At 45.3% G+C, this 27151-nt stretch overlaps 1 protein-coding gene across 1 annotated transcript; it reads left to right on the forward strand.

The window, feature by feature from the left end:
• Nucleotides 1-793: 793 nt before the first annotated feature.
• On the forward strand, nucleotides 794-26841 carry gpc4 (glypican 4). The gene is made up of 9 exons (XM_072396161.1): nucleotides 794-1708; nucleotides 16723-16881; nucleotides 21322-21719; nucleotides 22078-22243; nucleotides 22954-23084; nucleotides 23185-23331; nucleotides 23417-23541; nucleotides 23637-23809; nucleotides 23900-26841. Exons 1-9 carry the CDS (start codon nucleotides 1552-1554, stop codon nucleotides 24115-24117), a joined length of 1674 nt encoding a protein of 557 aa, XP_072252262.1. The 5' UTR covers nucleotides 794-1551; the 3' UTR covers nucleotides 24118-26841.
• The last annotated feature ends 310 nt before the right edge of the window (nucleotides 26842-27151 follow it).

Here is a 27151-nt window from a genome sequence, read left to right on the forward strand (position 1 = left end):
GCTGAAATGTAGGAATTTGGCCGTGTTGTAGTCATCTTCTGCTGATTCGACTCTAATCCCTGTCCACATCTCGACTGCTCTCCCAGCCGACTGTTTACAGAACTTTACAACCTCGGATGTGCTATATGACAGACAGCTGCAGATTAGAAACACATCTGCTCCATTACTAACAGGGCTCAGGTTGACCTGTGTTTGCGTAAGTAACAGACCTGTACATTTTTGACTCTGTGGCCACTAAACCACTTGTAAGATTTCATTCATCGGGTTTTAAACCAGCGACGATGTGCTCTTCGCCATTTAGTAATAAAAAGATGACCATTTTACATCCAAAACAATTCCTCCCTTTTGGCTAATTACGCTGTAATGTATAGTTAGTTCTTGTTTACCCCGGGGACTCACAAGGGGCCTCAGTTTGGTTCCATGGGGTAAATTAGCAAAGCAGAAGGAAAATAGGTTTATTGCCACTAATTGTTTCACTTATTATATGTTAAAGCTGTGAAAGAAACATCAGGAAAGTCTGTCTGCTTCAAAGGGTTTTTATCTGGCCTTATCTCCTCATCAACAATAAAAACAGATAAGTCAGCCCCAGGGCAGGCAGGGGGGGTGCAGTGAAAGAGATTTGTGATTTTGAAGACTTAGGTTTGGCGAAATGTTTCTTTTCTTGATGTCATGTGGGCTCATTATAAGTCAAGGCCTCGTGTTATGCCACAATATAGCTCCACCCTGTGCTCCAGTCCTGATTTTCAAGACCGGTCGCTTCTTGTCTAGACTCAGCAGAGAGCCAAAGATCCAGGACTGGAAGTCCCTGCTCCATGCTCCACCCCTGGTGTTCCTGATCTCCAGGTCTTTGTCCCCGGAACTTGCACTCAATCCTGGGTGTTCACCAGGGCTTTCTACCCGCATCTGGATCCCAGTTAGACGAGCGAACAGCCCTGAGTCCGGTGCTACAGAAACCACGGTGTCTTGAAATTGGGAAAGAAAACCTGAGAAGAAAAGAAGACAGAAGAAAATCCAACTTTTTACCCCCCTCCGGCAACTTTCTGCAGTCCGCTATCCCCCCGTGGTTTACCCTTTCGTCGAAGCTGTGAAGCAGGAGTGTGACTGTGATTGTTGCCTGTACTTTGAGAGAGGAAAAAAAAAGTTTTACGCGTTAAGAACAACAGCTCAAAAACCTGTTTTTTCTCCCCCGCATGTTGTATTTTTTCTATGGGGTCTGGTACTCGATATTTAATTAGACGCATCTTTAGCTTTTAAACGGACGGCATTTGAGCAGGGTTTAGTTATTTTTGGTGGGTTTTTTTGGGGCTTTTTTCCCCCCTTCCTCCGCTCAGAGTTGTGGTAGAGCTGGCCTCAGAGCTGCTGTGAATGAAGTATCTGTTGAGCTGAAGAAAAATCAGCGCGTCTCCATGAGGAAACTCGGCGTGGGAGTCGCATAAACTCTGTCCCAGTTTTCACGCGCACACCTGAGCGACTGTGCTCCTGCTTTCGCAACTTCTTCCTTTTCTTTTTTTCTTCTCCTTGTCATTTTTCCCCCTCCTCAACGCGAGCGAAATGAAGACGCTTCTGGCGCTGTGTGTTGTTTGCACGCTGGTCGTGTTGTCTGCGTCGGGGACTGCTGAGCAAAAGTTGAACAACTGCAACGAAGTGCGCGCGGCTTACAGCTCCAAAGGCTTCAACGTTAACGATGTCCCACACAAAGGAACCAACGGTGAGTTTTCTAAAGTCTTGGCCTGTTTTTACCTTAAAGGGCAGATGGTCTTAAAGTAGGGACCGGGGACCCCCCACCCGCCCAGGACTCCTGTAGAGGTTTACCGGTGGTCTTAAGCCCCCCCCAACAACACACTTTTTTCTTTACATTTTAAGCTAGCAAAGTTAGCATGGAGAAGGGGCTGAATTGAAGTCAGTAAAACGGTTGCTCTCGGCTTTTGAGGTCCCATTGTGAGCCAGAAACTGCGAATGAATCCTTTTTTTTTGCCCTGGTCGCGACCAACCTGTAGCATGTTTTTCAGCCTTAAATGTTGTGAGGTTTCGAGCTCTTGACACGCAGAACTGCAACAATTCAGCTGTCACCTCGGCGTGTGGACATTTTGTGCTCCTTTAAGTCAGCGTGGAGACGTAGTTGGTCACACAGGTGTGCTGCTTGTTCTAATTTTCCAGCATGCTAAGTCATCTTGGGACGCATTCAGTATGTGCTGCTGGCAACACTTCACTGCTCCTTTGGGTAAACATGCTCTCCATTTAGGAAATACTTGTAGGTAATTCAAAACAATAAGTAGGCATAATCGACACTCCATCTGAGTCCCTCCACTGAATGAAGCCAGTTCAGTGTTTATTTCCAGGCTTCCTCAGCAGAGGCTCCTATGGCTGTGAAGTGCTGGCAGCCGGCTGTGATTTAGTAAACATTCCTGCGCATTGTGAACAGGGCTTATGGACTTCTCTCCTCTCTCTTTTTCTCTCTGGTTTGGTCTTACTTTGTGGTTTTTAAGCCTGTTCCTGTGTGCGATGAACACGCACATCTCCCCGCGGGGGTGGAGCATGTGACAGGCCATAGCGCACCAACGAAGAAGCCGATATGTTAATAATCAGAGGAACCGCAGGGTAAATCAATGAGGCCAATCATGAGTCCAAGCCAAGTAATGGAAACTTGGGTAGGAGGGGGTTCTTACAGTAAAGGCTTGAGGAGGAGCAGAGGTAGGGGGGTGGGTTGGAATTCCACTGTGCCCTGCTTACTTACCCCCCCCCCCCCCCCACCCCCAACCTCCTCACATTTCCTTTTAATTCCTGATAGTGGTTAGAATTAATGTACAGTACACATTCAGACCCCTACATCCGTTGCAGATTGGTTGCCAGTATTGAAGTTGCTTCAGCATGACATTGCTGTTTAAGATTATAGTCACTCAAGCATGGCCACTGATATTACCCCCCCTGTGATTTTAAGGCATATAATTAACTTAATTGTCATTTTGCCATAACTGAAAGCCCAATTACTCCTCTTCCTCGCATACTTTCTCACCTTAGAATATTTTCGTTCTCAACTGTGAGCAACTTCTGTGTTCTCCCATGTGTGCTGAGCTTTTATTTGCATATATAACAGGATGTTCGTGCTGCTTTTTTTTTTTTTTGTCAAAATTGCTATGGCTCAATGGAGTTTGAGGTAAATGTAACTAAAAAGAGACGGAGATCTTAATTTTTGGCATTTCACATAAAAACCGTGTGTGTGTGATGTCTGATGTCATTGAAAGCACCCAAACAAGTCTGCGTAGGTCAGATTTAATCGTATGGCTGTTCTGGGTTTTGAAAGACGCATGTGAATGAAAGTGGTGTTTTTGTTCAGGTTTGTGTGCTATACACACAAGTGGCTTTCCCTTACAACAGATTCCTGGTGTGTGTCTGGGCTTTAGGCATGGCCAGCCTCAATGAGCGGCTCTTTGTCATTGATAGACACTGAGATAATTGATCCATAGAAAAAGGAAAACATGGCCTACTGTCATTAATGAGTATTGGGGGGGTGGGGGTGGGGGGTCACCAAATACATGCTCCCAAAATGTTTTAAGTTGTCGGGTAGAAATTACGTCACGAGATTTACTTTGGCTAAACTCTGGATCTTCCTAATTCAGTTAGGATTCAACCACAATATTCCCACCAAGATTAGCTCAAACTGATGCACCCTTTCTTTTCAGTCTCAACACATTTAAGTTTTTGAAATGTTTATCCCCTCTTGGTACATACATCATCAATCAAATTAGCGAAGCATGAGTCGTATTGGAGACGTGGGATTCCAAAAATTGCACTTCCAACCGCAAACATCTTGTGTTATTGTTGGCAGGACGGAGATAAGAATGTTTGTTACTGTTGAAATTACTCACAGGCTCATCTGAGGCCAGACTTGAGATTCAATAAAGAGGTTTTAATCCAGCAAAAGTGAAATGGAAACTGTGATCGCTCAGACAGAATGAAGTGATGCGGAAGAAGAGCAGGCTCGGTCGGTAAATTCCTCGCTTATCCCATGATATCAGTCGTTTACCACTCTCATGGAACTGGTTCAAGACCCCGCTTCCAGGTTTCTTGTCTATTGGGAGGTTGATTTGTTTGGGCCCTGTGGTTAAATACTTCACATAGATGGGAAAGGACATATACCAACAGTCATGATGATGACAGATTCAAAAAAATGTTGGAAACGAATAAAGTATGTAAATGATAGTTTTACTATTCAACTCTATCTGCTGATAGTGTGTGTTTTTCTTTATAGTTTTAATTGATACTGTGAGTATGTGCAGTTATTTCTGAGCAGGCTGGTTTCTGCCATGTTAAAGGTTACTTATTGCAGAGGTAGATGCTTCAATTCAAGGCGGGGGGTGGGGGGGGGGGTAGCTTTGGCAGCCAGGCTCGATGTCATGCTTCAGGTATGGAACAATCACGGAGATCAAAGACAAGAGGGTCGTTTTTCCTCTTCCTTCAGCACGTGTATCATCCCTGTTCATGATCAGTCCGCTGCATTATGCCTGAAACTCAAAGCGTGCATGACCTCAACGCGTTGGCCTGTTGGTGAGCTGGAGACATTCTGCAGTCTCACATTGTGGGAAATCTTTTCCCCTCTTAGGTCAACGGCAGCTTTCCCTGCATCATAACAGTTTGGGAAATTACACGTTGACCTATTGTGCTGATAAGATAAGAGCAGAGCAGAGCATGCCGTCTGCCAGAGTTTAGAAAAAGTCCAAAGATCGACATTTGAGTGGCTGTTGCCCAGTTTACTGACTCTGTTAATGATTAACAAATAACCACCAGCCAAGGGTCTTACTGAATACTCAAGGTCAACCCATAAAATGTCATATGTTCTATCATTAATCATGTCTCTGGTGCTGCACTTTGAGATGAAGTCTGAAGCTCAAGATTGCTGCCTTTGCAAACTTAAACCTCCAAAGCTTTTTTTTTTTACTCTGTAACACCACAGAAGTTCTGGAGGATGCGAGGAGCATTGGGTCTGGATTTAGTTTTTTCTTTTCTGCTCGCACATGCATTGCACAGCGAGAGATTCACCTCTGGACTTGTGTTCTCACAACTGTAATCAATTATATAACTATAATTCTGACTGTGAATAACTGTAATTACTCAGGTGTGATGCTTGGATGGAGCAAAACAGGAAGCAGAACATGGAAATGCTGTGGGTTCTCAGAGTATTTGTTTACAGCATGTCAAGAATGACAGACGAGGCTCCATAACTATCTGTAATAATGACTGTTTTAGGGTTAATGGCACTGCCATGAATGCTGGGACGTGCTGAATGTGAATGGAGAAATGAGTGTGAAGCAGCAGATGCAATCGCTGTAAATCCTCTGGAGTTTAACCCGCCGTATTCACATGCTGGGTCATCTCAGCAAGAAGTACAAAGGGAATCTTGCAGACATTTGAGACGTTTTTTGTTCCGTGCCACATGCAAGCAAATTGGTTTGGCTGTGAGATCTCTCTTCTGTAATCTGAAAAGATGAAGCACGGTTCCTTTTGTTTTATTCTTAATTAGTAAGAGTATGTTAAAAACAAATACACACATATATATAGCATCATATGATATAAAAGCCCAAATTGTTTTTGATTGTTTGTTTTTTCTCTTTATGGAGGGGTCAAACTGATTCAAACTGATTTAAAAGTCTTTAGTTTCACAAAGGTGTGGTTACATCCATCGGAAAATTAATTCCTGCGACTCTGACTCACACTTGTTATAAGGAATTTCCAAGGATTGTTACAAACCCACATTTTGGATTAGGTATTTACTTTGTGTACGTGTAGTCATTTATTACAGTAGTGGAACGGTGTTGGTGTGTGTGCGCGTGTGTGTGTGTAATCAAAAGTTCCTCTTGGTACAAAGTAGTCTCTTCCCCAGAGGAATAAGTTGCATAAACATTAATATCAGTGATTTATTTAACAAGAAGATGTGTGTTGCTTTAGATATTAAAAAGCACTAAAGCCAAAGGAGGAATGCTAATCTTTGATAACATTCCTGAGTGATGAGCAGGATCTGTCCAGCTTCTTGTCATGCAACAGTTCAACACCTCTCCTGAGCTGCTTTAGGGTAGTTTGTGAAAATGTGTGGTTTTGTATTTTGGCGTTCCAGAATCACATCGCTGACCTCGGCTTTTGTTTGCCTGCTGTCCGTTACCTGAGGATGAAAGCGCAGGGCTCCACGACCACACTGTCAATATACATCTGATTCATGCAGGCTTAAGTCCTTGATGGTGATTCAGAGGCTGAGCATTTGGCTTGAGTTTCTCCTCAGTGATGATAATGTGGTTTCTGCTGATCTCGTCCTTCTATAAGTGACGTTGGTCTTGTGAACCAGAGGGAGCCTCGCTGTGGCTTTGAGTGGCCAGATGTGGTCAGAGAAGGAAGCGAGCGCAGCTACACGTGCCTGCCCGCTCTTATCTGTTTCCTGCTATCACAGTGTGGCAGCTCTGAGATCAGGAGCTGTCGCTGCATCCCGTCCTGCTTTATCCCCGCCCCAAAGCAAACCAACTTATCGCAGCATTCACAAAATAAGGCTGAGCACAGAACAAATAAGTACAGGGGTGGTAGTACAACTAGCTGGTTCTTTAGTGGCATGGAAGTGATTTAGCCATCCCAGGCCTTGTTTAGTCTTTGAGAAACAGTCCTCAACAACAGCGGAATGTTAAGTTTCTCTCTTAGACTCATTTAGTATGCTCTGAGTGTTGCATCAATTCAATAGCTGTGTGTGTGTGTGTCGGCTGAATGTCCGTTATTCTGTCACTTTACATCCTTTGCTATGGTCTGTCGTCCCCCCCCCCCCTCCAAAAAAAGGACAAGTGAGCGACAGATCAGTGGGGGGTAGATTCTCTGTATAGGAACAATTGAGCACCCCCTTTTAGGCTCGCCTGCGTCCCCCCCCTCCTCACAACATTCCACACCGGACCACCAAGACCTGCACACGGGAGTCCCGGAGCTGGGAACACACGGCAACAAAGAGAGTGCTGGAGGGGCTGACTGAGGCGTGCAGAGAAAGAGGGGATTTGACTGACAGGAATGAGTTTGGCTGCTGGGTCAAACTGGATCTCCAGCAGAAGAAGTAGGCCAGGCCCGGGGAGTGATCCTGTGTGTGTCACACAGAGTCGGGGCATATTTGCACTGTACAGCCTGCTCTTCTTAGTCATCCCTCTGAGCGGGCGTGCCCGTCCAAAGTTTTTACCCGTGGGCCTCACTGTACATTTTAGGCATTAGTGGCCACGCTTTAACTTGACTCAATTTATGTCTTTGCCTGATGCAAACCGTAAGAAATCCTGATCTGGCTTTGAGGTTTTCCTTATTTTGAGTGAAAGAGAAGGGAAATTCCTTGTTAACAGATTGCACGCTCTTAAAAGTCACCCGTCTGTTTTTCTTCCATCTGTCCCAAATGACACACCAGTTCATTTTCTCCTCCTGCTGTTCTCTCCCTACCAGCTCCTCTGGGAGGTTTTGTTCCATTACTCGTCTTTTTTGTTTAACACTCTCAAGTGCTTTACTGGCACTCTCCTGCCCTGCTTCATCAGCCCCACCGAGCTGTTGTCTGCTCGTCTTTTTATCCTTTTTGTTTTTCCCATTTCCAGAAACATGCTCTATATCAGGAAAGAATAATCACGATATGACACCGCTCAAGTTTCCCGCTCAGCAGCTTAAGCCCAGCGCCGATATTAAACTCCGACTGCTGGAATTCTCCTAAGCGAGGTGGTGTAATTTATTCTTTTTTGCACTTGTGATATTTGAGCTGCCGTTGGTCCCTTTTGTGTCGATCACCTCGGTGCTGGTGTCACTCAGCCAGCTGTGAGGAGCGTGGCAAAGGGCTGCCGGCTCTGATCCCAGACTGCAGGGGTGGAGCGTGAACCCCTTCGCCCCAACACAGCGAGGCTCCACTCACTCGCTGAAGTCATCTCACCACGGAGCTGCCAGTCGGGAGAGTGTTGTCATAATATCGATGTAAATTGACCGGGGTTAATTGATTTCCTATGACGCCGCATTGAGCTTGATGTCCATGTTGATAGTTATGTTCATCGTCAGGATTTGTGACTTGTCAGAGGGCCTGTGTGGTTGGGGAGAGCAGCAAGGGAGCGAAGCCAGGGACTCGGCTGGGCGTTTGGGCTGCAACCTCAGTGCTGGGTGCTGGCCAGAGAAGCTGTAATCCCTGCTAATTACTCCCAAGGCCTGCATCAAGACTCCCACTGACATGGCAGTCATTCACTTAGCTTGCATTTCTAAACTGCAGTTAACTTAATGGGTTTCCTAATATTTACCCAATCCCTCTGTGTGCTGATTGCTCTTAGATTTATTTTCATATAAATTATATTGTGTGTGTGATCGAAACCCCAATTCTCTGTGAAATGGGGGGGGTGCAGCAGTCAGATCTTTAGCTGCTTCGCATAGCTTTGTGAAGCAGATGCCATGTGTTAAAAGCAGGTCATCAGAACTCGGATTGAAAACATGAAGGAAACGGCGGCAGGCAGCCTGCTGGCTGCCGGCCGATAAACGAGGAGAGGGGGGGAAAAAAGCACACATGAAAGGATTGAATACTTTGTTCAGCGATGGCTCCAAAGCTGCAAATCATTAGATCAGTGTGTTTTTTGGAGGCAGTAAAAATTAGTCGTTATGTGGGAATGCAGGACTCTGCTCTACGGCTCGAAATGTTGTGAGTCATTGGAATGGCAAGTAGCTTTGATTTATCGACACATTGAGTGCACATCATCAGGAACAGACTGAGCCATCCATGACTGAGGCCCATTAGGCCATTGTACCGTAAGGTTTAGGCTTTCTCGTCCCTTTGACAGGCGGCGATGAGTGGTTCTCTTCCCACCGCCTCTGCTGGTGTCCAGTTTCGTAAGGCCCAACAGGTATATCAGAAGCTTTGTTGCCCTTTTGTAGCTTTGAGCTTCCAGAAATTTGATCTTGTACCTGACCTCATTCTGCCTGGGGGGGCTTTGCCAGGCCTCGTCCTGCCTCAACATCTGGTGGACTTCAGCTGTTTTTTGGAGGTCTGTTATAAACATTGTCAGAGAGCCCCCTGTCCTTAGGAGTGGCTTGTTGGCTTTTGCTTGCAGCGATGACGCATGCTGGTTGCAAGTTAAGCCTTCCAAAAGCGATATTTCTCAGAGGAATGATAGATTTTCTGTGTGTAGGTAGAGGAGGGAGTGTAATTTGCACAATGCATACAACAAGGCCCCAAACAGTTGTAAGCTTACTTTGATATTCTATTGCATTGGCCGCATGCAGCGTGTGAAGCACATTTTAAAGAGGACCTGTTTGTAAGCTCAACAGTAGTCTGTTTCACTGACAGCTCCACAGTGTTTGTGCAGGGTCCCATGGTAAAGCACTTGGCCTTAAGTAAAGAGTGTTTTTCATCTTCTCCTTTAAAGTCTGTTTTCATTTGTGTGCCATGAGTCAGTGGAAAGATGGAGGGCTGGTGTAGAGGGACAAGCCAGGAAGGTCTTTTGTTGCCCCCCCTTCTCTTGTGATAATCACGCTGTGCTGTAACTTGTTCTCTCCGTTTGTCTGCAAAATCTCAGCCTGTCTTTGCAAATCTTAAACACAACAACATCGCTTTCTTCCACTAACATTTTGTTAACCCAAACGCACACACACACACACACACACACACGCACAGAAAGCATCAAGGTGTCATAAAAGCAAGTCATGCACAAAATTGCAGCCCATCAAAAAGGCACATAACCTGAGAGAAAGATGCAGAGAGGTTGAGAGATCAGATTAGTTGTTGACGTGAATCAGCGCCTGTGGTTGAGGGAAATGATGGTTGAAAGGAGAGTCTCTTGGTTTACTTGGGAGCGATTTGCGCCCCCCCCCCTTCTGTGTGAATCTGGTCTTTCTGCTTGACTCGACACAGATAGCAGCATCAAAAAATCAATCAGTTGATGAGGCCTCTCTGAGTGAGCCAATCATCGGTGGTTGATTTATTTGCCAGGAGGAAGTTAAACAAGTCGCACAAAGTTTATGCGGAGCCTGCTGTGGCAGTTGCCAAAACTCAATCATGTCCTGAAAGAAACCACTTCTGTTTGAAGTATGAATGCCACATAACCATGTTAACATGAATCATGGCTTCAAGCTCCCTCTTGGCTCGAGGGTAGAGACAGAACAGTTGAAAGTGTTGGAAATCTGACCCCCTTTTTTTTTTGTTTGTTTGTTTTCACTGTTTCTTTGTATTTCATAACCCCTGCTGGACCTCACTGCTGTCATTGGACTAGATCTTCAAACATTTTGATATTCTAAGGCTCCCTAATGCTCAGGGAAGTAGTCTCTTGTCATTGTTGAGGTTTTGTCCACAAACTCCTGAACCCGGTCAAGTGATGTTGAAACAGCTGACTCACAATTATGCCATTAAGTATAAAACGGCGAGGGATTCTAACACCGACCCGTGGGACTGTGTGTATATTGTCCAGCAGGTGAACGTAAGGAGGAACCCCCAGAGCAGAGGCTGGAATTTGGTTTCTGACTTGTTGAATGTAGTCGGGGAAGTGCAGGAGCGAGCTGAAGCCCTGACAAAGCAGTGACCTGGGAAGTGGTGTAGGCAGGGAGCTTTTGTGTGGGGAGACAAAGCCGGAGATGCCGGTCTAGAACGAGAGAGGGGAAACAGACGAAGCGAGAGGCCAGGGCAATGTTGTGGAATCTCCCCAGGGGCTTCTGGGTAAATGTTCATGGATGACGGCGTTTTGGAATTTCACAAATGAAGAGTTTTAATTGGCCTGAGGCCCCGACTGGTTTAGTAATCAGAAATGGACTCTGGTGGCAGAGGGCTCAGATTTATGGATCCCAGTATGTGTACTGTTTGCTAAATGAACTGCCTTTTTAGCAAGGAATTCACAAAATGTGAAAGATCTAGCACTCATTAACATTTTACTATATGATGCAGGAGAGATTTTAATGACACCTTTTCTTTCTCTTCATACCACACCGACACGCAGATTTTGGCAATTTGGTCTTTTAGCAGCTGCGTTGCAGAACATATTTTTAAATCCTGATTTATTTAAGGAAACATCATTTTACCCAGAAAAGCCTTGTGGCTGGCTGTTTAGCTCAAAATATTCACTCCAGAGAGTACTCCTCTGAACCAGAGCTTCCTGCCTCATAAAGGGATTGTGAGCATTGTTCTAAGTGGCATAAATCTCTCATGTCATAAGCAGCGCTCGTGTTTTCCGAACTCACCACTACTTAGGGGTTTCCTCCCCGGCGCAGATCCTATTATTTATGGGCGTTACAGATAGTCGGCGTGATTGTCGCTCTGCATTAACCTCTGACACTTGCAGTTGATGATGAACCGTGGCTCGTATCAACATCGGGGTCGGGATTAATCGTGTGAGGAACGGCCGCTCTCGGGTCAGCCGACTGGATGTTTTTCACGAGTTTCATGACAAATATCTGTTCTACACGGTGTAAGGTTGAGGGGCTTTCAGATGTCAGAGCTGTTGCCTCGTTGTTTGGTTAGCTTTATGACAGCTGACCTAACTGATACTTCAGATAGCACTCATTAAAGTTCAGTGTCCACATGGTTCAAGTTACCGTGGTTTATAGAAGGCTGGTTTTTACATACAGGATGATAGATTTGTACTGAAAAGGGAAATAGTTTATTTAAGGGTCTAAGTATTTCATAATCAAGTTAGTTGCTATGAAGACAGATTGACTTTTGCATCACTGTCGTCAGAACTGCCGTAAACTTGTCATTACTCTACTTCTGAAAGCAGCTGAAGTGTAGGAAGAGTAGGTGGAATTATTGCCCCGCCCTGATTATCTCCACATGATAGAGCGGACTCTGTGATGATAGTTTCCGTTTACAGCGAGATGTTGTCGAACATTTTCTGCCGTCCCTCAGAATAAACCCATGTTCTCCGGAGTGTACGGAACCTGAATGTATGAGCATGTGACTGTACGCATTCATCTTAACCTTTAAAGGTTATTTTAAGACGTTCTGTTTTTGAATGTGATTGTGACCCACAGTATCTGTCAGAATCACTTGTTATGGCGCTGATGTCGTCGTCACGATGGCTTGGAGCGAGAGGCTGCAGGCCATGAATGTTTAGAACTCCCCCACATACTCCTTCATGTTGTAAATAAAAAGCCAGCTCTTAAGTTAGCTCACCTACTTTGTAAAGGGGTTGTGAAGATTTGCAGTGTAACATCGGGTGCTTGTGGTTTAAAAACTTTTTAAAACATTTTATTTTTAGAACCCCCCAGATTGTCTGATCTCATGCAGGGTCACTTCTTTCTAAATCCAGCACAAATACGGAGCCTTTTAAAACCTGCATTCCATTGTTGTCAATAAACGTGTGAGGGGGTGAATTCCAAGATGACACAGCCGGCGTTTAAACAGCACGTCTGCTTTCTGAAGTGCAACATTTTGACTTGGTTGATTTCAGGTTTTTGATTTATTCATTTATTTGCTTCTTATACTGATGGCTGTGTTATCAGAGTTGTTTGGAACTTGAAATTACTGACTGGAAAACAAATTAAGAAAGATTTTCCAAAAAGGATGAATGACGTTTTTGAGTGAGTAATGTGTCTGAGGAATTCATATTTTAACTTTTAGAGAGAAACCACAACTGTGGCTTTTTTTTACAGATGAAGGGGGGAGAGACCAAGAAGGCTGATTTGACAACGTGTCGTAACAGGAGAGAATTTAACAAGATGCTTGAGTTCAAAAAGGCAGTATCATTGGTTTTTTGGAAATTAAACGTGAGGCCGATCGTTCTCATTTTTCATTCCTCCTCTCAGCTCTGGCTTCGCCTCACGCCCCTTTACTTTGTTAAAATGAAAGAAGAAGAAAAAAGAGCGGATGATTTATTATGTCTGGAACAGACGTCTTGCTCATGAAAACCTCACACCTCAAAAAGCAACAACTTTGCAGCTTCAGCTCATGTGATTGTGCATGACAGGATGTGGAGCAGGAAGAAAAAAAAAGAAAGTTACCCAACAAATGGCACCAATCCTTTAACCCCCCCAGGATAATTACACCCTAGACAGAGGTGAGGAGCAGGAGCTGAATGTTATGGCTCTAGGGCGTGCAAATTTACAGCAGTGTGCGTAATGCTCTGTAGACTGGCAGCGCTCTCCTTTACAAGTTAGAACAGGGAGTCTGATATGCCAATTAATATTCAACATTTATATTCATGGAAGTTGCTTTGAATATTTCACGCTGCTGAAGATGTTTGTGGAGTTTTCACAGGTGTCTCAGAGCCACATTTTTCATGTTTTGGAAAGAAATTGCCCCCGTATCACATGACCTGCGTTGCTCTGGGATTGATGCACAAAGAGCTGCATACGTTACGTTACAGTTTGACATGAATTGGTAATGCTGATGACTGCTTTTAAACTCTTATTGTGAGATAGTGACAGATGAAGGTAAATGGTGCCCTAGGGCTTCCTTCACAGCTCTCTTTGCAGTTTTAGTTGAGAGGGTTACAGAAATAATCCATGATGGACTTTTATGACTTCCGATTGGAGTGTGTGCCGGCTAAGCATTCCTATTTATATTTTTTGCATGTGTTTTCCAGTTTTACGGCTCTTAATTGCTGGCTTGTCAAGTGGTGGTGGGGGGGTGTTCTTTGGTATGTGTTTTGGTGGGCTATTATTGGGAGTGATTGGGGCACGAATTACTGTTTGTAGTGGATGTGCTGGCTGTGGGACAGGGGGAGGGGGTCAGAGGACACAACCTCTCTCAGAGGAGTTGCTGTTAACCCCTGACCTTGCTGGTTAAGCCTGCAGGGTGGTGGCGGAGGTGGGGGGACACTTTGAGGTCTGTCTGGTTCAGGGGCACATGATGGCAGGCAGAGGGGGTGGTGAGGTGTCTAATCTGGTTTTTGTCTGTGAGGCGTTTTCACCTCCCCCATCATCCTTCCTCTGAGAACAGAGTTTGAGAGGCAGGACAATGTCAAAGGGAAGTGACTTATTTTATGAGCCATTTAAAGGGGATGGTGGTCTCCCCACAAAGGAAGGCAGAGAGGCAGCACAGAGCAGACGAATACCATGACACACAGTCACATGTTTGTTTACAAGATGCCGCTCTCTTGTTTGGACCACCATAAATGGCAGTTTTCCTCTTCTAAGTGACACCAGAACAATGCAGCGGCACTTTGTCTTATTACATCTTAAATTACTTGGGAAACCGAAGGGTTGATAGGCCCAAAAAAACAAAGCCTCTTTGTGAGAGTCAGTTTACCAGTCGCACTGAGAAAAATCACCGATGCACTGACTGACGGCTTCTCTTTGAAACAGCGAAGCTGAAACATGTCGGCCGGGGTGTTTTTTGTTGTTGTTCTATGAGACCTGTTGTTAATTTTTCACTCTTGTTGTTCCAGCAGACGTTTTTTCTCGCAGTGCTTTGAGAACTTGGCGGCCAGAATGTTTTCACAAAGTATGCATTAGCTAAGAATCCTCAGTTTTCTGAGACCTAATCCTTTGAGCTAACAATGTGACATTTGTACAGACATTCCTGTGAAATATTGACCATCTCACTTGTTTGTGTACTTTGGTAACTACGGCTGTTTTCCACATGGATATAGCCCCTTTTGATTGTATGCCTTTGCTGTGGGCAAGCAGGGGGCCCTGCTGGAGGAGAGAGGCCGGGTTGGCTGTTTCACCTATAAGTTCAGCTTGTGTACGTGTGCCTCCAATCATGCGCGCACAAAGAGCCATGTGTCGAGCAGCGATGTGATGCGTGAATATGTTTAGGTAGGGGCTGCCAACTGCGCCCGGGTATGTGTGCGTGTACGTGCACGAGGGGTTGGAGTCGGAACGGCGATGGCTGAAAGCGGAGAGATGAGTTTGAGGAAAGGATTGAGAGAGAAAGAGTGTCTTGAGGCTAATTTGGACTTGATCCCAGACAGAGGGGTCCAGTTTATGGCGCCAGAGTGCATCCCTCCCCCTGGTGCCCTGTTTAGATGATTGTATTGCTGAATCACTTCTGACCCTGCAGTCGAATTAGTTTTTGCAATGTTTCGGACTTGCTGGAAAGTTCTCTGACCACGCGGTGCTCCGTTACTCTGTTTGACAGCCACTGCGCCATCAGTGCCATATGTGCTGGGTTTTCCCACATGTCAGTGTTTGTTGTATCTGTGCAGAGATAGACGTGTAAAATCTAATTAAATTTTGACGTGCGCTTTCCATTACATACGCAAAAAAAGAATGTAAACAGACACAATGTCGCAGAGGATCAAATCCGCACCGTTGGTTTGTTGTGGCAACACATTAAACATTGCAAAAAGCAGGGAAGAAAATGTAAAAAGCCCCTAGTTTGATACTGAATAATATCCAGCTGGCTTTAACGGCCTTAAGCTAAATGACAGTGAAATTGATTTTCAAAGTTCAACAGAAGTAGCAAGTGCCTGTAACTCCACTGAGTTTATTAAGGCTGGAGCAGTGGCATCACAGTTTTTCTGACATGTGGAGCATTTTCAACTTTTCTACCTCCCAATTTTTACGTACAGAAACGTTTTTTAATTCATAAACCAGGAGATGGAAAAGATTTTAAAAGTCCAACTTTGATGTGAGAACCTGCAGCCAGACTCGGGTTTGAAATTTGGGATTTTTGAGTTTGAGCTAAATGTGCGATGAATCTGAAAATGAGAAAACTTGATCAAAACAAATCTGGTATTTCTTTAAGGTTGAAATGCAAGGACTCGGGCCAGGTAATGTCAAAACTTCAAGTGGAAGGTACGTGTTCGTGCACACAGTCGGTGAGCACAAGCTGGTGGGGAAAACTAAACAGACTGTTGGTGCTGAGATGCAATGAAAGGATCCCTGTGTTCTCCCAGATTCCAACAGCCATGTTTAAAACAAAACATTATTGCAGCTGCGACGTTTCATTCGTCCTCCCATGACCCTGCCTTTAATTGAACGTTAAGCTTTTGACAAAGTTGACAGTGTCCGTTTCTATCAAAGACCGTATTAAGGCTGCGACGGTGTAAAAGCGCAGCGTTGAGTTTTTAGCTCAGTTCACCACCATTTCATACTCAAGTATTTGGGTTGGAACATATCAGCGTGTGCTCCTAACGGGTCACAGCCAAGTTCCAAACCAGAATAAGGTTGTTTGTTTTTTGAAGAACTGATCACTTGACACTCCACGACCTTAGGGTCATGTTAGGAAATCATACGTTTGCATTTGCCATTTTCAGCTCAGCATGACTTTCAGTTTGTTTGACCGTGCTCCAAGAGTCATTTCAAAATCATTATCCAGTGGTCTTTATCTGCCTGGTGTGGACGCAAAGCCACGGATGGTTTTCATGTGTACCTGCGCTAATCTGCCCGAGACTGAAGACAGCCGTCTCACCTGTGAAGTGGGTGAAAAGTTAATCCTCTCCTCTTAGGAAAAACGGTGTTTTAGAAGGACGCGGCACTCAGAAAAAGCTTCAGCGCTGAACTATCAATCAAGACAGAGGAGTGCCAGGATAAGAGCGAGGCTGCGTAAAGTGGTCAGCTTAAGACTGCTCAGAGATGAGTGTTGCAGTTCAGTGCAGTGAAGGAGGTTTTAACAGCTAATGGGCATTTGTTTTGGTGGAGGGTGAAGCTCTTATTTAACGGTTCAAATGTCTCATCCCAGAAAATAAATGATAGCGGTATAAATATCCACAAAAATGGGGTGAAAATGATGTACGTCACCTCTAGAGGTTGCAAGCTCATCTGTTTATTGGAAAAAATAACTGACTTGAACTAACTCTGGACCTGTGTGCCTCTCGTCTCTTCCAGGAGCCGCCCTCAAAGTGTGTCCGCAGGGTTTCACGTGCTGCACGGTGGAGATGGAGGAGAAGCTGAGCCAGCAGAGCCACACCGAGATCAAAGCTCCCGTGTCCAGACTTAGCACCAACTTACAATCCACCTTCAAACAGAGGCACGACCACTTTGACAGTAAGCAAACACGCTTGCACAAACACACACACTCCAGCTACTTCTCAGACTACACTGTGCCATCGTTCCCCGACGCAGCACTTGTGTTGCACAAGTTTTGACGGACGCCCCCACCTGCCAGTGCACTGCTCAAAGCGGAGACAGTCAGTCTCCACCTGTCTCTCAGCGTCTTCGCCCCTGCCTTAGCATACACCCCTCTGCCCTTTGCAGCTTGGTCCCCCTCCACGCTGGCTTCCAGACGGACCACACACATCTTCAGATTTTGTCTTCTCTGTACTTCCTGTTCCTCTGTGTGTGAGCCCATGTGTGTACGCCTGTAAATATTGGGATCGGGTTTCCCCCGCCGAGGACGGGGGGCGCATGGGAACATGCAACAGTGCTGACTCACAGAGGAAGCGGGGCAGCTTTCAATATCCTCAGCCACCCAACCGTACCCCCTCTGCAGCACTGCACAGAGGCTTGATAAGACTGAGAGGAGATGAGGGTCCCAGTGGACTGACGGGGGAAGAGAGAAAGCATCAGATCTTAAAGATGTTGGAATTTTGCTTGTTAAGGGAGGATACGTGCATAGTTTGGCACATTGCTGTGTGCACATACGTTTCTGTGCATTTGCGGGTCAGAGACCCTCAGATCTTATGCGTCTGTGAAAGGCAGCAAGGGATAGTCGGAAACGGGGAGCTTGTGTATTGCAGCCAGATGTTAAGAGGAATGTGACGTGTCGGAATGCAGTGGCTGCTCTGGCCGTTCCACCCCTCTTCTTCTCTTCTGTTTCTACTCCTTGTCCCCATCTCATGCCTCGTTCTCAGAATCCTCCATCTTTGCCCGTCGGACCGCTGTTTGGTTCGTGTTCCTCTCCGTGGCTCTCTCTAAGGTGCGCGCCTACGCCTGTGCTTGGTCCTCCACCATCTTTAGAAGTCTTCTCACGCAGCTCATCTGGAACTTTGTGGGAAAATGCTTAAAGGCTGTTTTCCTCATCAAGTAATTCATCAATTACCGGTTTTAATCAATAAAATGTCATCAAATTCTGGAAAATGCTCATGAGCAGCTGCCATGAGCATTCTGCGTCTGTTTTAAATGTTCATTTTGATTTAGAAAAAAATCACTGTTGGATGTCTCACTGTATCATTTCTTCTGATTTGAGGAGAAAATGTGGCTAAAAGATGTTCTCAGTTGATTTTGAGGAACTGATACCAGATTTGCAAAGGTCTAGACTATTTCCTCCACTGTTTTGCATAGTTGTAAAAGCTTTAACTGGTTGTTCTTGTGACATTTACTCAATGCACATGATGACAAAAGTATTGTTGATCTTCCATCTTTGCTGATGTAAACCGTCAATGTAAGATCTGTACCAAATTGTTGTTAAAACAGTCTCTTAACAGGTTTGTCGTGTAAAAGTCATAGAGAACTTGACAAAGCCCAAACTGTGAGGTTGTCTTGTTGGCCAAAAGGGGGCAGCCCAAAGGATACAGTGAAAGTGTTCCCTGCACTACATCCCTTCATGTACCCCCCTCCTCGTGACTTGAGGCAGGTTGCTGCTGTCTCCTGACCCGTTAGATGTGAGATCTCTTTACAAAGACCTGCTGTGCTCTCTTCTACCTGGGCCATTAGGCAGACTGTCTCACTAGATACGGTAACAGGCTCAGGTTGCTGTCCTTTTATTTGCTGTTGTCACATCGAGATCCACAGAAGGAGACACTTGCTGTTGATGAAACTGGCACAGGAAGCGCTTATCCTTCTGCTAACTGTTACGAAGGAGTGACCGCGACAATGATAGCATCTGCTAACCAACTGGAGGAGTGGGATGCGTGTGTGTATAAACACAGCTGCAGCTGTACGTGAAGACGGAACGCTACAGTATGCACTCGCACACTAACAAACTCAGGAAGTGGTGTATGTGATTAGGCAGGCTCTCATCATGCGCCTGAAGCGAGGAGTCATGGCCAATTAAGACCGGAGCCAGAAATAGTTCTCCCCTCTCTGTGTCTCGTCACTGTGTGTTTGTCCTGGCCTCAGCCTGTCTGTCCTGTTGCAGTGACCCTGTCCAGCAGAGTAAGTCTGTGTCTGGGAATTAAGCACTTGGATTAAAGGCCCTTTTGCCTCCAGACACACACAACAAGAGACATCCATCTGAAGCAGTGAGTTCCAACAGCAGGAGGGACAGAATCCCATCCCTTAAGAAAAGGGAGAAAGAAGCCCAGGGACTAATTGGCACAAATAGGATGCAATTACTGCCTGGGCTGGGATTGGGAGGAGTAGAGTTTATAAGGACACTGGTGGGAGGTGTGGGGGGTGAAAGGGGGAAGCTTCTTGCTGGAGGAAGTGGGAGGAGATCGGTCAGCTCCTCTGTTCTAGTGATGGATTGGGCCTAAGATCATTGCTCATGATGTTGGCCTTTCTCTGCAGCATGCTGAAGTGATAACGGGGGCTGTGGTGTGATGGAAGGAGACAACGGCTACTTAAAGGCGTAATTTTCTCTTCTATGTCTTACATTTCGCTACAGCTCACACTCTTCTGTGTAACCCTTCACCCAGATTCTCTCCCACCATTGGCTGAGTCGCAAGCACTTTTTTAATGGAAAAATCTTGAAGGAGTGTTCAGCTTCTTGGTCTGTTGGCAGACGGCTCCATGTCATAAACTGTTTTTTAATGACAATGCAAGATGCCTGTGTAATGCAGCTCATACTTCAGCCCCCTCGGCTCAGGCCAGAAAGCCTCAGTGCTGCCTCCCCCAGCTGCCGCCGCTCACACACCCTGCACACGCCGCTCCCTTTTTGACCCGTGAGTTTGTCCAAATTAATGGGCTTAGCTGTTTAGCATATAGGCATAATCGCTCTAATAAACTGTAGGAAGGAAATGGAGAAGTTGAGGGTTGCCTTCATGCTTCGTGCCACTTTCTCGTCCTCTTCGCCTCCTCGGTCTCCTTTCACTGACTTTCAGCTTGCGGCTGCGATGACATTCCAGTGGTGGGGGTGGGCCCTTTTTGGTTTAATCTCTGTCAGTGGAGCGTGGAACTTGGTGCCCTCTCCCCTGGCTGTGTGCACCCAAGTTTGTGCCATCGGGGAGGGAAGCCGGTGATGGCGGGGAGGTAAATGGAAGGGCTGCAATGTTTCCGGTATCCTTGGCAACACAGTGGGGATTTAGAGTTAAAAAAGCCCTCAACTTAACCCGCCCCAAGACGCCCTCACCCCTCCCCTATTTCATTTTTTCTTTTTAGTGTGTCAGTCTGAAGTGGAAGTGACAGCACTACTTGGGGACTGTGTGTGTACTGATGGCAGAGAGCATTTAGTGACTCCCCCTGTGAGAGCATGGGAACTTTACATTTCAAAGCCACGCAGTGGGTACCCACAGATACTGCAGGAGGACAGAAGTTTTGTCCACAAGGGTCAGCGAGGGGGGAGGTGAAGAATGAATGAAAAAAAAAAAGATGAGTGTGTGTGTGTGTGTGTGGGGGGGGGGGGGGGGGTATGCTTGCATGCGTGTGAAAGCTAAGGTGAAACATTTTCAGGGACTCTGGAATTCTCATTTTGTTCAGATTAAGAAAGTTGGGGCAAGGAGGGGGTGACCATGGGAGAAGAGGCTGGATTATTGGAGGTGGGGGGGGGGGGGGGGGGTAAAGGGGCGGAGGGGGGTGATGGACATTCCTCGGGATGAAGTAGGTCATTGTTCCCCGTTTCTAGTGAAGAGAGCTCTCTGAAGGAACTGATGAAGTGAAAGCAGCGGAGGGGGGGTGGCGCTACAGGTCCATATACGGGAGGAGGAGATGGGGGTCGCATTATTCAGTAATCCTATTGAAAATGCTTCTGAAGGACAGTCTAAGAGAAGCTGGCAGAAAGGAAAGCGAATGGAATGTGACAACAGAAAAATGCCATTGATGGTGGTCAGTTTAAAGCAGATTGATGTGGACTCTGCTGAATGGAGAGGCGACCGAAGCAAGGAGCAGCACTGCTCGCTGATCATGACAGAGAGATGCTCCACCTTTCACCCTCCCGCTCCCTCCTCTTCCACAACGCAATCCTTTTTCATTCCTTCAAGGTTTTATCTTTGAGCAGTTTTTTTTTCTTTTGGACTGTCAAAATGTCAGGATAATGGCAGAGGTGCCTTCAGTTCACACAGTCTGAAAGCAAAGGTGCTTTTGGGGGGGGGTTCTATATATCAACACCTTTAGATGTACTTTATGTTCATTGCGTTAGCATAAAGCAACAGTTTAATTGTATAAACTGGTCATCAGGAACCATTATTTGACCAACTTGACTGGTAATGTGCTCATAAAAATTACATTTTGTCATCATGAATTTGAATTTCCCTCACGGGGGGGTGAATGAAGCATTTTTCTGTTCTATTCTATTCCACGTGGACACGTGTTGTGAAATGTTTCCAAAGTAATGTCGTCTTTCTGTCTCTGCGGCAGCCTTTTGTACACCTCCTTCTTCTCTCTCTGCAGACTTTTTCCGGGAGCTGTTGAAAAACGCCGAGGTCTCGCTGGACCAGATGTTTGTGCGAACGTACGGCATGATGTACGTGCAGAACGCGCAGCTTTTCAAGGACTTCTTCGCCAGCCTGACGCGGTACTACCTGTCCGGCAGCAACGCCGTCAACCTGGACTCCATGCTGTCGGACTTCTGGGCCGAGCTCCTGGAGAGGATGTTCCAGCTGGTCAACGTTCAGTACGAGTTCAGCAACGCCTACATGGAGTGCGTCAGCCGGCACACGGAGCAGCTCCAGCCCTTCGGCGACGTGCCTCGCAAGCTCCGCATCCAGCTGACGCGGGCTTTTGTCGCCGCTCGCACCTTCGTGCGCGGCCTCGCACTCATGCCAGACGTGGTCAATAAAGTTTCTATGGTATGTGGAAGTTGCTTTTGTCTTGGCTGAAAAGACTCAAGCAGTCGGTCTTCTGCCTGACAGTTGTTAGGTTTTTCCCTGTTCATCCCTCCCTTCAATGTCGATGACTTCATGTCTTTCTTGGAAAAGCTGGCTGTAATTAATAATACAGTTTCTGATAAACCCTAAACCTCTTTGAATGTTTTGGTATGACATGTTTTCCCATTTAAGTGACTCATCGATGATTAGATTATGCTGTTTGGTGGAGTTGGCTCAGAAAAGGAATGGTCAAGCTTTTTCAGAGTTTAAATAAGTGTTAGATGTGTGCGAGCTGTGGCTCAGTGGAAGCAGTCTGCTAACTGTCCTCTGCCTCCTTCAGGTCGGTGCGTCTCCCAGCTGTGTGCGAGCAGCCATGAAGATGTTGTACTGTCCCTACTGCTCGGGCCAGGTGGCCCTGAAACCCTGCCAGAATTACTGTCTGAATGTGATGCGGGGGTGTTTGGCTAACCAGGCTGACTTGGACACAGAATGGAACAACTTCCTCGGTAAGCAGACGGGTGAACAAGGACACCTTCTGCAGGCATTATTAAATTCAGCTGACCGTGATTCCACCTTCTTATAAGCATTATAGCTTTATGTGTTTGATCTGGCAACAAAGTATATTTATACAACCTCCCGTTTCTGTCTTCTTGCCACTTTGGTCCTCGTATTTCACCGAAGATCATTTGTTTCATCTAATCTAACCAGCTTTTAAGTTGGGGTTTTAATAAAGAAGCATTGCCCTTTGGCAAATACAGGTATAACAAATGAACAATGCTTTTTGTTTAAAAGGTATGCTCAAACATGTCCCTCATTCTTTAGTATATTGTATAAGTAAAGGGAGAAGGAGGGGCTGGACAAGTTGTACATGTTGTGGGCCTCAGAATGAATGCAGCTCTTATGTTGTGTAAACACAGACCAAGATCAGTTCCATTACATTCAGGGTGGAGTGCATTTCCACTGTTCTTTACTGTGTGTATTATATCTGTCTTGCATGACTAGACTCCTGATGACAATGCTGGTATCTGTTGAGGCTGCCTGGTTTCTGTTGCTTTCTCTCTGTGCTGCAGCTTTTCTTTGCGGTGTTTCACTTTTGTGCAAATGGTTCCACCTAGTGGTAGCCTTTAGTAACAACGCAAACGACTGTAGGGGGGGGGGTAAAAAAGAAGGTGCGCGCATGCCTGAAAGTATAAAGTTGTGATGTTTCTGTTTTCAGACGCCATGCTGAGTCTGGCTGAGAGGCTCGAAGGTCCGTTCAATTTTGAGTCGGTCATGGATCCCATCGATGTCAAGATTTCAGAGGCCATCATGAACATGCAGGAGAACAGCATGCAAGTGTCACAAAAAGTTAGTATTTCCGTTTGGTTTGTTTTTTTTACAAAAGCGTACTAGAGAGAGAACAATTCGGTTCCACTGAGAGCACTTATTCTTGCTGCTCTCCTCACAGGTTTTCCAAGGATGTGGGATGCCTAAACCAAGCGTGGCGTTCCGCTCCACACGTTCCGTGAAAGAAACTGCTTTTACCGGCCGTTTCCGCCCTTACAGTCCAGACGCAAGACCCACCACTGCTGCTGGGACCAGTTTAGATCGACTGGTAAGATCTCATGAAAACGCACAGCTCAACAGAAATATATATGTGTGTCATTGCCTCAAGTGTTCTCTGTTCCTGTGCTGTGTAGACGGGGGAAGTGAAGAAGAAGCTGAAACATGCAAAGAAGTTCTGGTCAACGCTGCCAGAAACTGTGTGTGCAGGTGAGAGGATTGCAGCAGGCGACGAGTGCTGGAATGGAACAGCAAAAAGCAGGTAAGACAAAAAAATGTTTTGATTTTATCGCATGCAAAATAAAAGTGTAACAGTGTAAAATAACAGACTGACCGACACGCTCTCATTCCACATAGGTACGAGGCAGTCGTTATTGGCAACGGGCTGGCCAATCAGGTGTCGAACCCGGACGTGGACGTGGACATAACAAAACCAGATACTATGATTCGCAGTCAGATTGCGGCTTTGAAGGAAATGACGAGCCGTCTCAAAGCGGCACACAGCGGCAATGACATCACTTTTGAAACCGGTGAGGATATTGAGCGAGCTGCATGTCCTCGCCTGACTCGACGCCCCAGCTGCACCTATATATAACCCTTGTCCTTACGTTGTTTCACAGATGATGGCGGCAGCGGAGAAGAGGAGAGCGGCAGCGGTTGCGACTCGCCGTCTTGCAACACAGATCAGGACATCTACTTCTCAACCCCACCAAACCCCGGGAAACCCGAGGTCAAGCTAGTGCATAGGGATCCATCGGCTGGGGTCGCCTTACAGGGAAGCGTGGCGCTGTTGCTCTGCGGGCCGGTCCTGGCCCTGCTCGCCGCTCACATGAGATAAAACTGGCGGGATGGGGAGGAAGGGATCGACCAGGAATAATAGAACGAAGGGGAAAACTGTCAGAGAGACTTTAAAAAGACTGCCTTCAGGACCTCGGACTGTTGGGGGGGGGGGACTCTTCTTGATATTACAGTAACTTCACTATTAACTATTTGTATGTTTTTAAGGACATCGTTGTACACCAATAAGAAATCCACCTTTTCCCCCTGATAAGCTATACTCCGGTTGCTCTTTTGGAGCTTGCTTATTGCTCTGCTTGCAGCATTACAAACATTATCGAGTTGTCTTATTTTGGTCATTTCCATGATTCATTTTGTGCCTTCTTCAGTGATTGTCCATTGATAACCGTTAAGAAAGATGTTTGGTTGAATAGGGAGTGCCTGTTTTGGGACACGTCTTCATATTTCTGAGGATGTTCTTTCTTTCCATTTGTCAAAGATCAAACAAATGCTAGAAATGGAAATTGTGTAACGTCGCTCTGAATGTTTCTAATTCATAGCGACTGTTTTGCACATTTTGAATGTGCGCACTGTGAATTTTTCGTACACATTTCGAAACGTCAGCGAGTCCGAAATTGTGAAGCTTGCTGTCGGCCAGAGCTTTTGAGTCGGCTTTAGAGAGACGAAGAAGAGCACCGCTCATCTCCCAGAAATACAGCGAGAGAGGTTACAACACAGGTATTTTTGTTTGACCCAAAGACTGAATCATTCTTTACAAGAGCCATAGGGGCCCCGAACATGTGTATTGTAGGCCTGCTTATGAGCATTATCACAACCTAACTTTTAATTTCCTGATTCTTTAACTTAATTCTTCAGCTTAAGCAGTTCAGTAGTGCGGTCGTACCTCATGCTTACTGTCATTGCCAATGCAAGCTAGTACTGTTGAGACGAAAGTGTCTGATAGAGTTAGATGTAAGGCCGGTGTTCCCCCCGTCACTGCCCCAGAAGAAGGCAAAGCTGGCGAGACTCGGATGCCCTTGTTGGCACCGTAAGCTCAGTTCAGCACAGACGACCTGACTATACAGTTTTACCTGTTTGAAAAGGAAAGGAGGCGACGTGGATGTTGAGACCATTTCATATTTTTACAGCAAAGAGGAACAAAAGACAGTGTTTTTTTGATCAAGAGAAATCAAAAAGATTATTTTAATACAGGGTTTTATGTTGAGGAGGTGTAATTTTTAGCTATTTTTGGTATGAAGATATATATTTGGTACTACAGTGGATTTTACTGCTAGTTTTAAGTTGCGAATAAGGAGAGCGTGCAGGTAAGGGGGCACTTTTAGTCAGTGTGCACAGTTTTGTGTTGTTTTTTTTGTTTCGTTTCCACACACCCCTGTCCCACAATACACGCATGTACCTCTTAAACGGCCTGTGTCAGTATAAATGGACTGAACCATTTGATTCTCCTATCTTCACCCTCGTGTTTTCATAATGACATCTTATGGTGGAATGTTGAGGTCCTGTCATGGTCCTTTTTTTTTATTTTGTTTTTTTTTATCTTTGGTACATTTTTGACATCTTTTCATGGTAGAAAGAAAAAAAAGAAAATAGATGTTTATGAATGATCTATGATGTGTCTGCAAAGATTCCCTGAAGCACAAAGAAAGTATCTTCTGATTTGATAATCTGGTCTGTAAGTTGCGTTTACCTGGCCATTTCAGCTCTAAAATGATGCCGCCTCTTGTAGCTTTTGTACAGTAACTTATACCTGTATTTGAATGTCTTTTGCAAAAAAACAAAAAAATTCTTTTAGAATTGACAGATAATCCCAAATCTAGCGTGTTTTGATATGCACAATGCAGCTGAAAACGTCTCATTTCTCAAAGTAATTTATTGCATGGATCAAATTTGTAGGTTTTTTCAGTAATGGTTTAGTGAAAATTGGAAGAAGGACAGCAGCTGATGTTCAGAAAAATGTTAAAAACGGAAACCTTTTGTCACTTTGGCTTTGAAATTGACAGGTCGATTGTAATCTTACATGACTTTTTCTTCAGGTTATCGAGAATGTGTTCCAGCTCATATTAAGAATCTGACTGAAGGATTTGATGAAACATCTATGCAACCCGCGCAGAGTACTGAAGCCCTAATTTACAATCGCAGCGCTGCTCTTCAGCAGCCTGATTTGGTATTAATTCTCTAGGTGAACCAGCTTAAATCTCCCACTTTTGAGTTCCACAAACATTTTTGCAAGGGCTTGTGCCACATGTTTGTGTCACGTTGGAAGAGTTGTGTCGAGCGTTGAAGAAAAGCAACTTTCAGAGAGTCTTGAGAAAATGTTTCGGGTGACCGTGGTGAATGTCTGTGCTTGAAGGCCGGGGCAGCAGCGTTTTCCGGCTGGCAGGAGACGGTCCGGTTACTGGATGTTCATTTTCGTCCGCAGAGCAGCCTCGCTCTCGTGACTTGGAAGTTGAATTGGAAAGGTTTTGGAACCTTTCTATCTGCCTTTTGCCCACAAGAACAGAAAGGACTCATTCTCTGAGGAGTGAGTGGCTGAAAAGAATTGAAAGAAAGAAAAAAAAGTGTAAATAAAGAGCAGCCGTTTTTTTTTTTTTTTTTAGATGTCTCTAAAAGAGGCCTTAACAGTACACCAGATTTTTACCTGTCAGAGTATCTCCTAAATGTTATGGAAAAAAAACAAGATGAGATAGCTGTTAAATTGTAAGAGAAATTGTATATTAAACAACATTTCTTAGTCTTGTTGAAATAAAGACTGCCAATATTTAAACGAGTGTGAGTAGTTTCTTTTGTTGGTTCTCTGGACAGACTGGACTCATCTGGATTAGTCCAGTGTCGATTGTCATCAGATGATGAGAAACGGGGTAAAAACAACTATCCTGCTTAAAAGATTCAGATATTTGCTAAAGGACAGAAGAGACACTTTCATTAAAGCTTTTGTCGTCAGCATTTAGAGATGAATTCCAAAAGACTGAACTTACCCTTTTTGTCCTTTACTTAGAAGCACATCGCATTGTACCCGCGGTCTTGCTTCTGGCACAAAATGTGTTAACTCTCAGATGTGCATGATTAAATGTGAC

This window comes from Leuresthes tenuis, unplaced genomic scaffold (assembly GCF_036924035.1).
Source record: "Leuresthes tenuis unplaced genomic scaffold, fLeuTen1.0.hap1 SCAF_11, whole genome shotgun sequence".
Lineage (NCBI taxonomy): Eukaryota > Metazoa > Chordata > Actinopteri > Atheriniformes > Atherinopsidae > Leuresthes > Leuresthes tenuis.

Bases quoted from the DNA above. Each gene is read 5' to 3' on its own strand.
- gpc4 (XM_072396161.1), top strand. From the start codon at position 1,552: ATGAAGACGCTTCTGGCGCTGTGTGTTGTTTGCACGCTGGTCGTGTTG. The intron at 21,720-22,077 runs GTATGTGGAAGT...TGCCTCCTTCAG, and splicing joins TGGTCAATAAAGTTTCTATG to GTCGGTGCGTCTCCCAGCTG. The intron at 23,085-23,184 runs GTTAGTATTTCC...CTCTCCTCACAG, and splicing joins GCATGCAAGTGTCACAAAAA to GTTTTCCAAGGATGTGGGAT.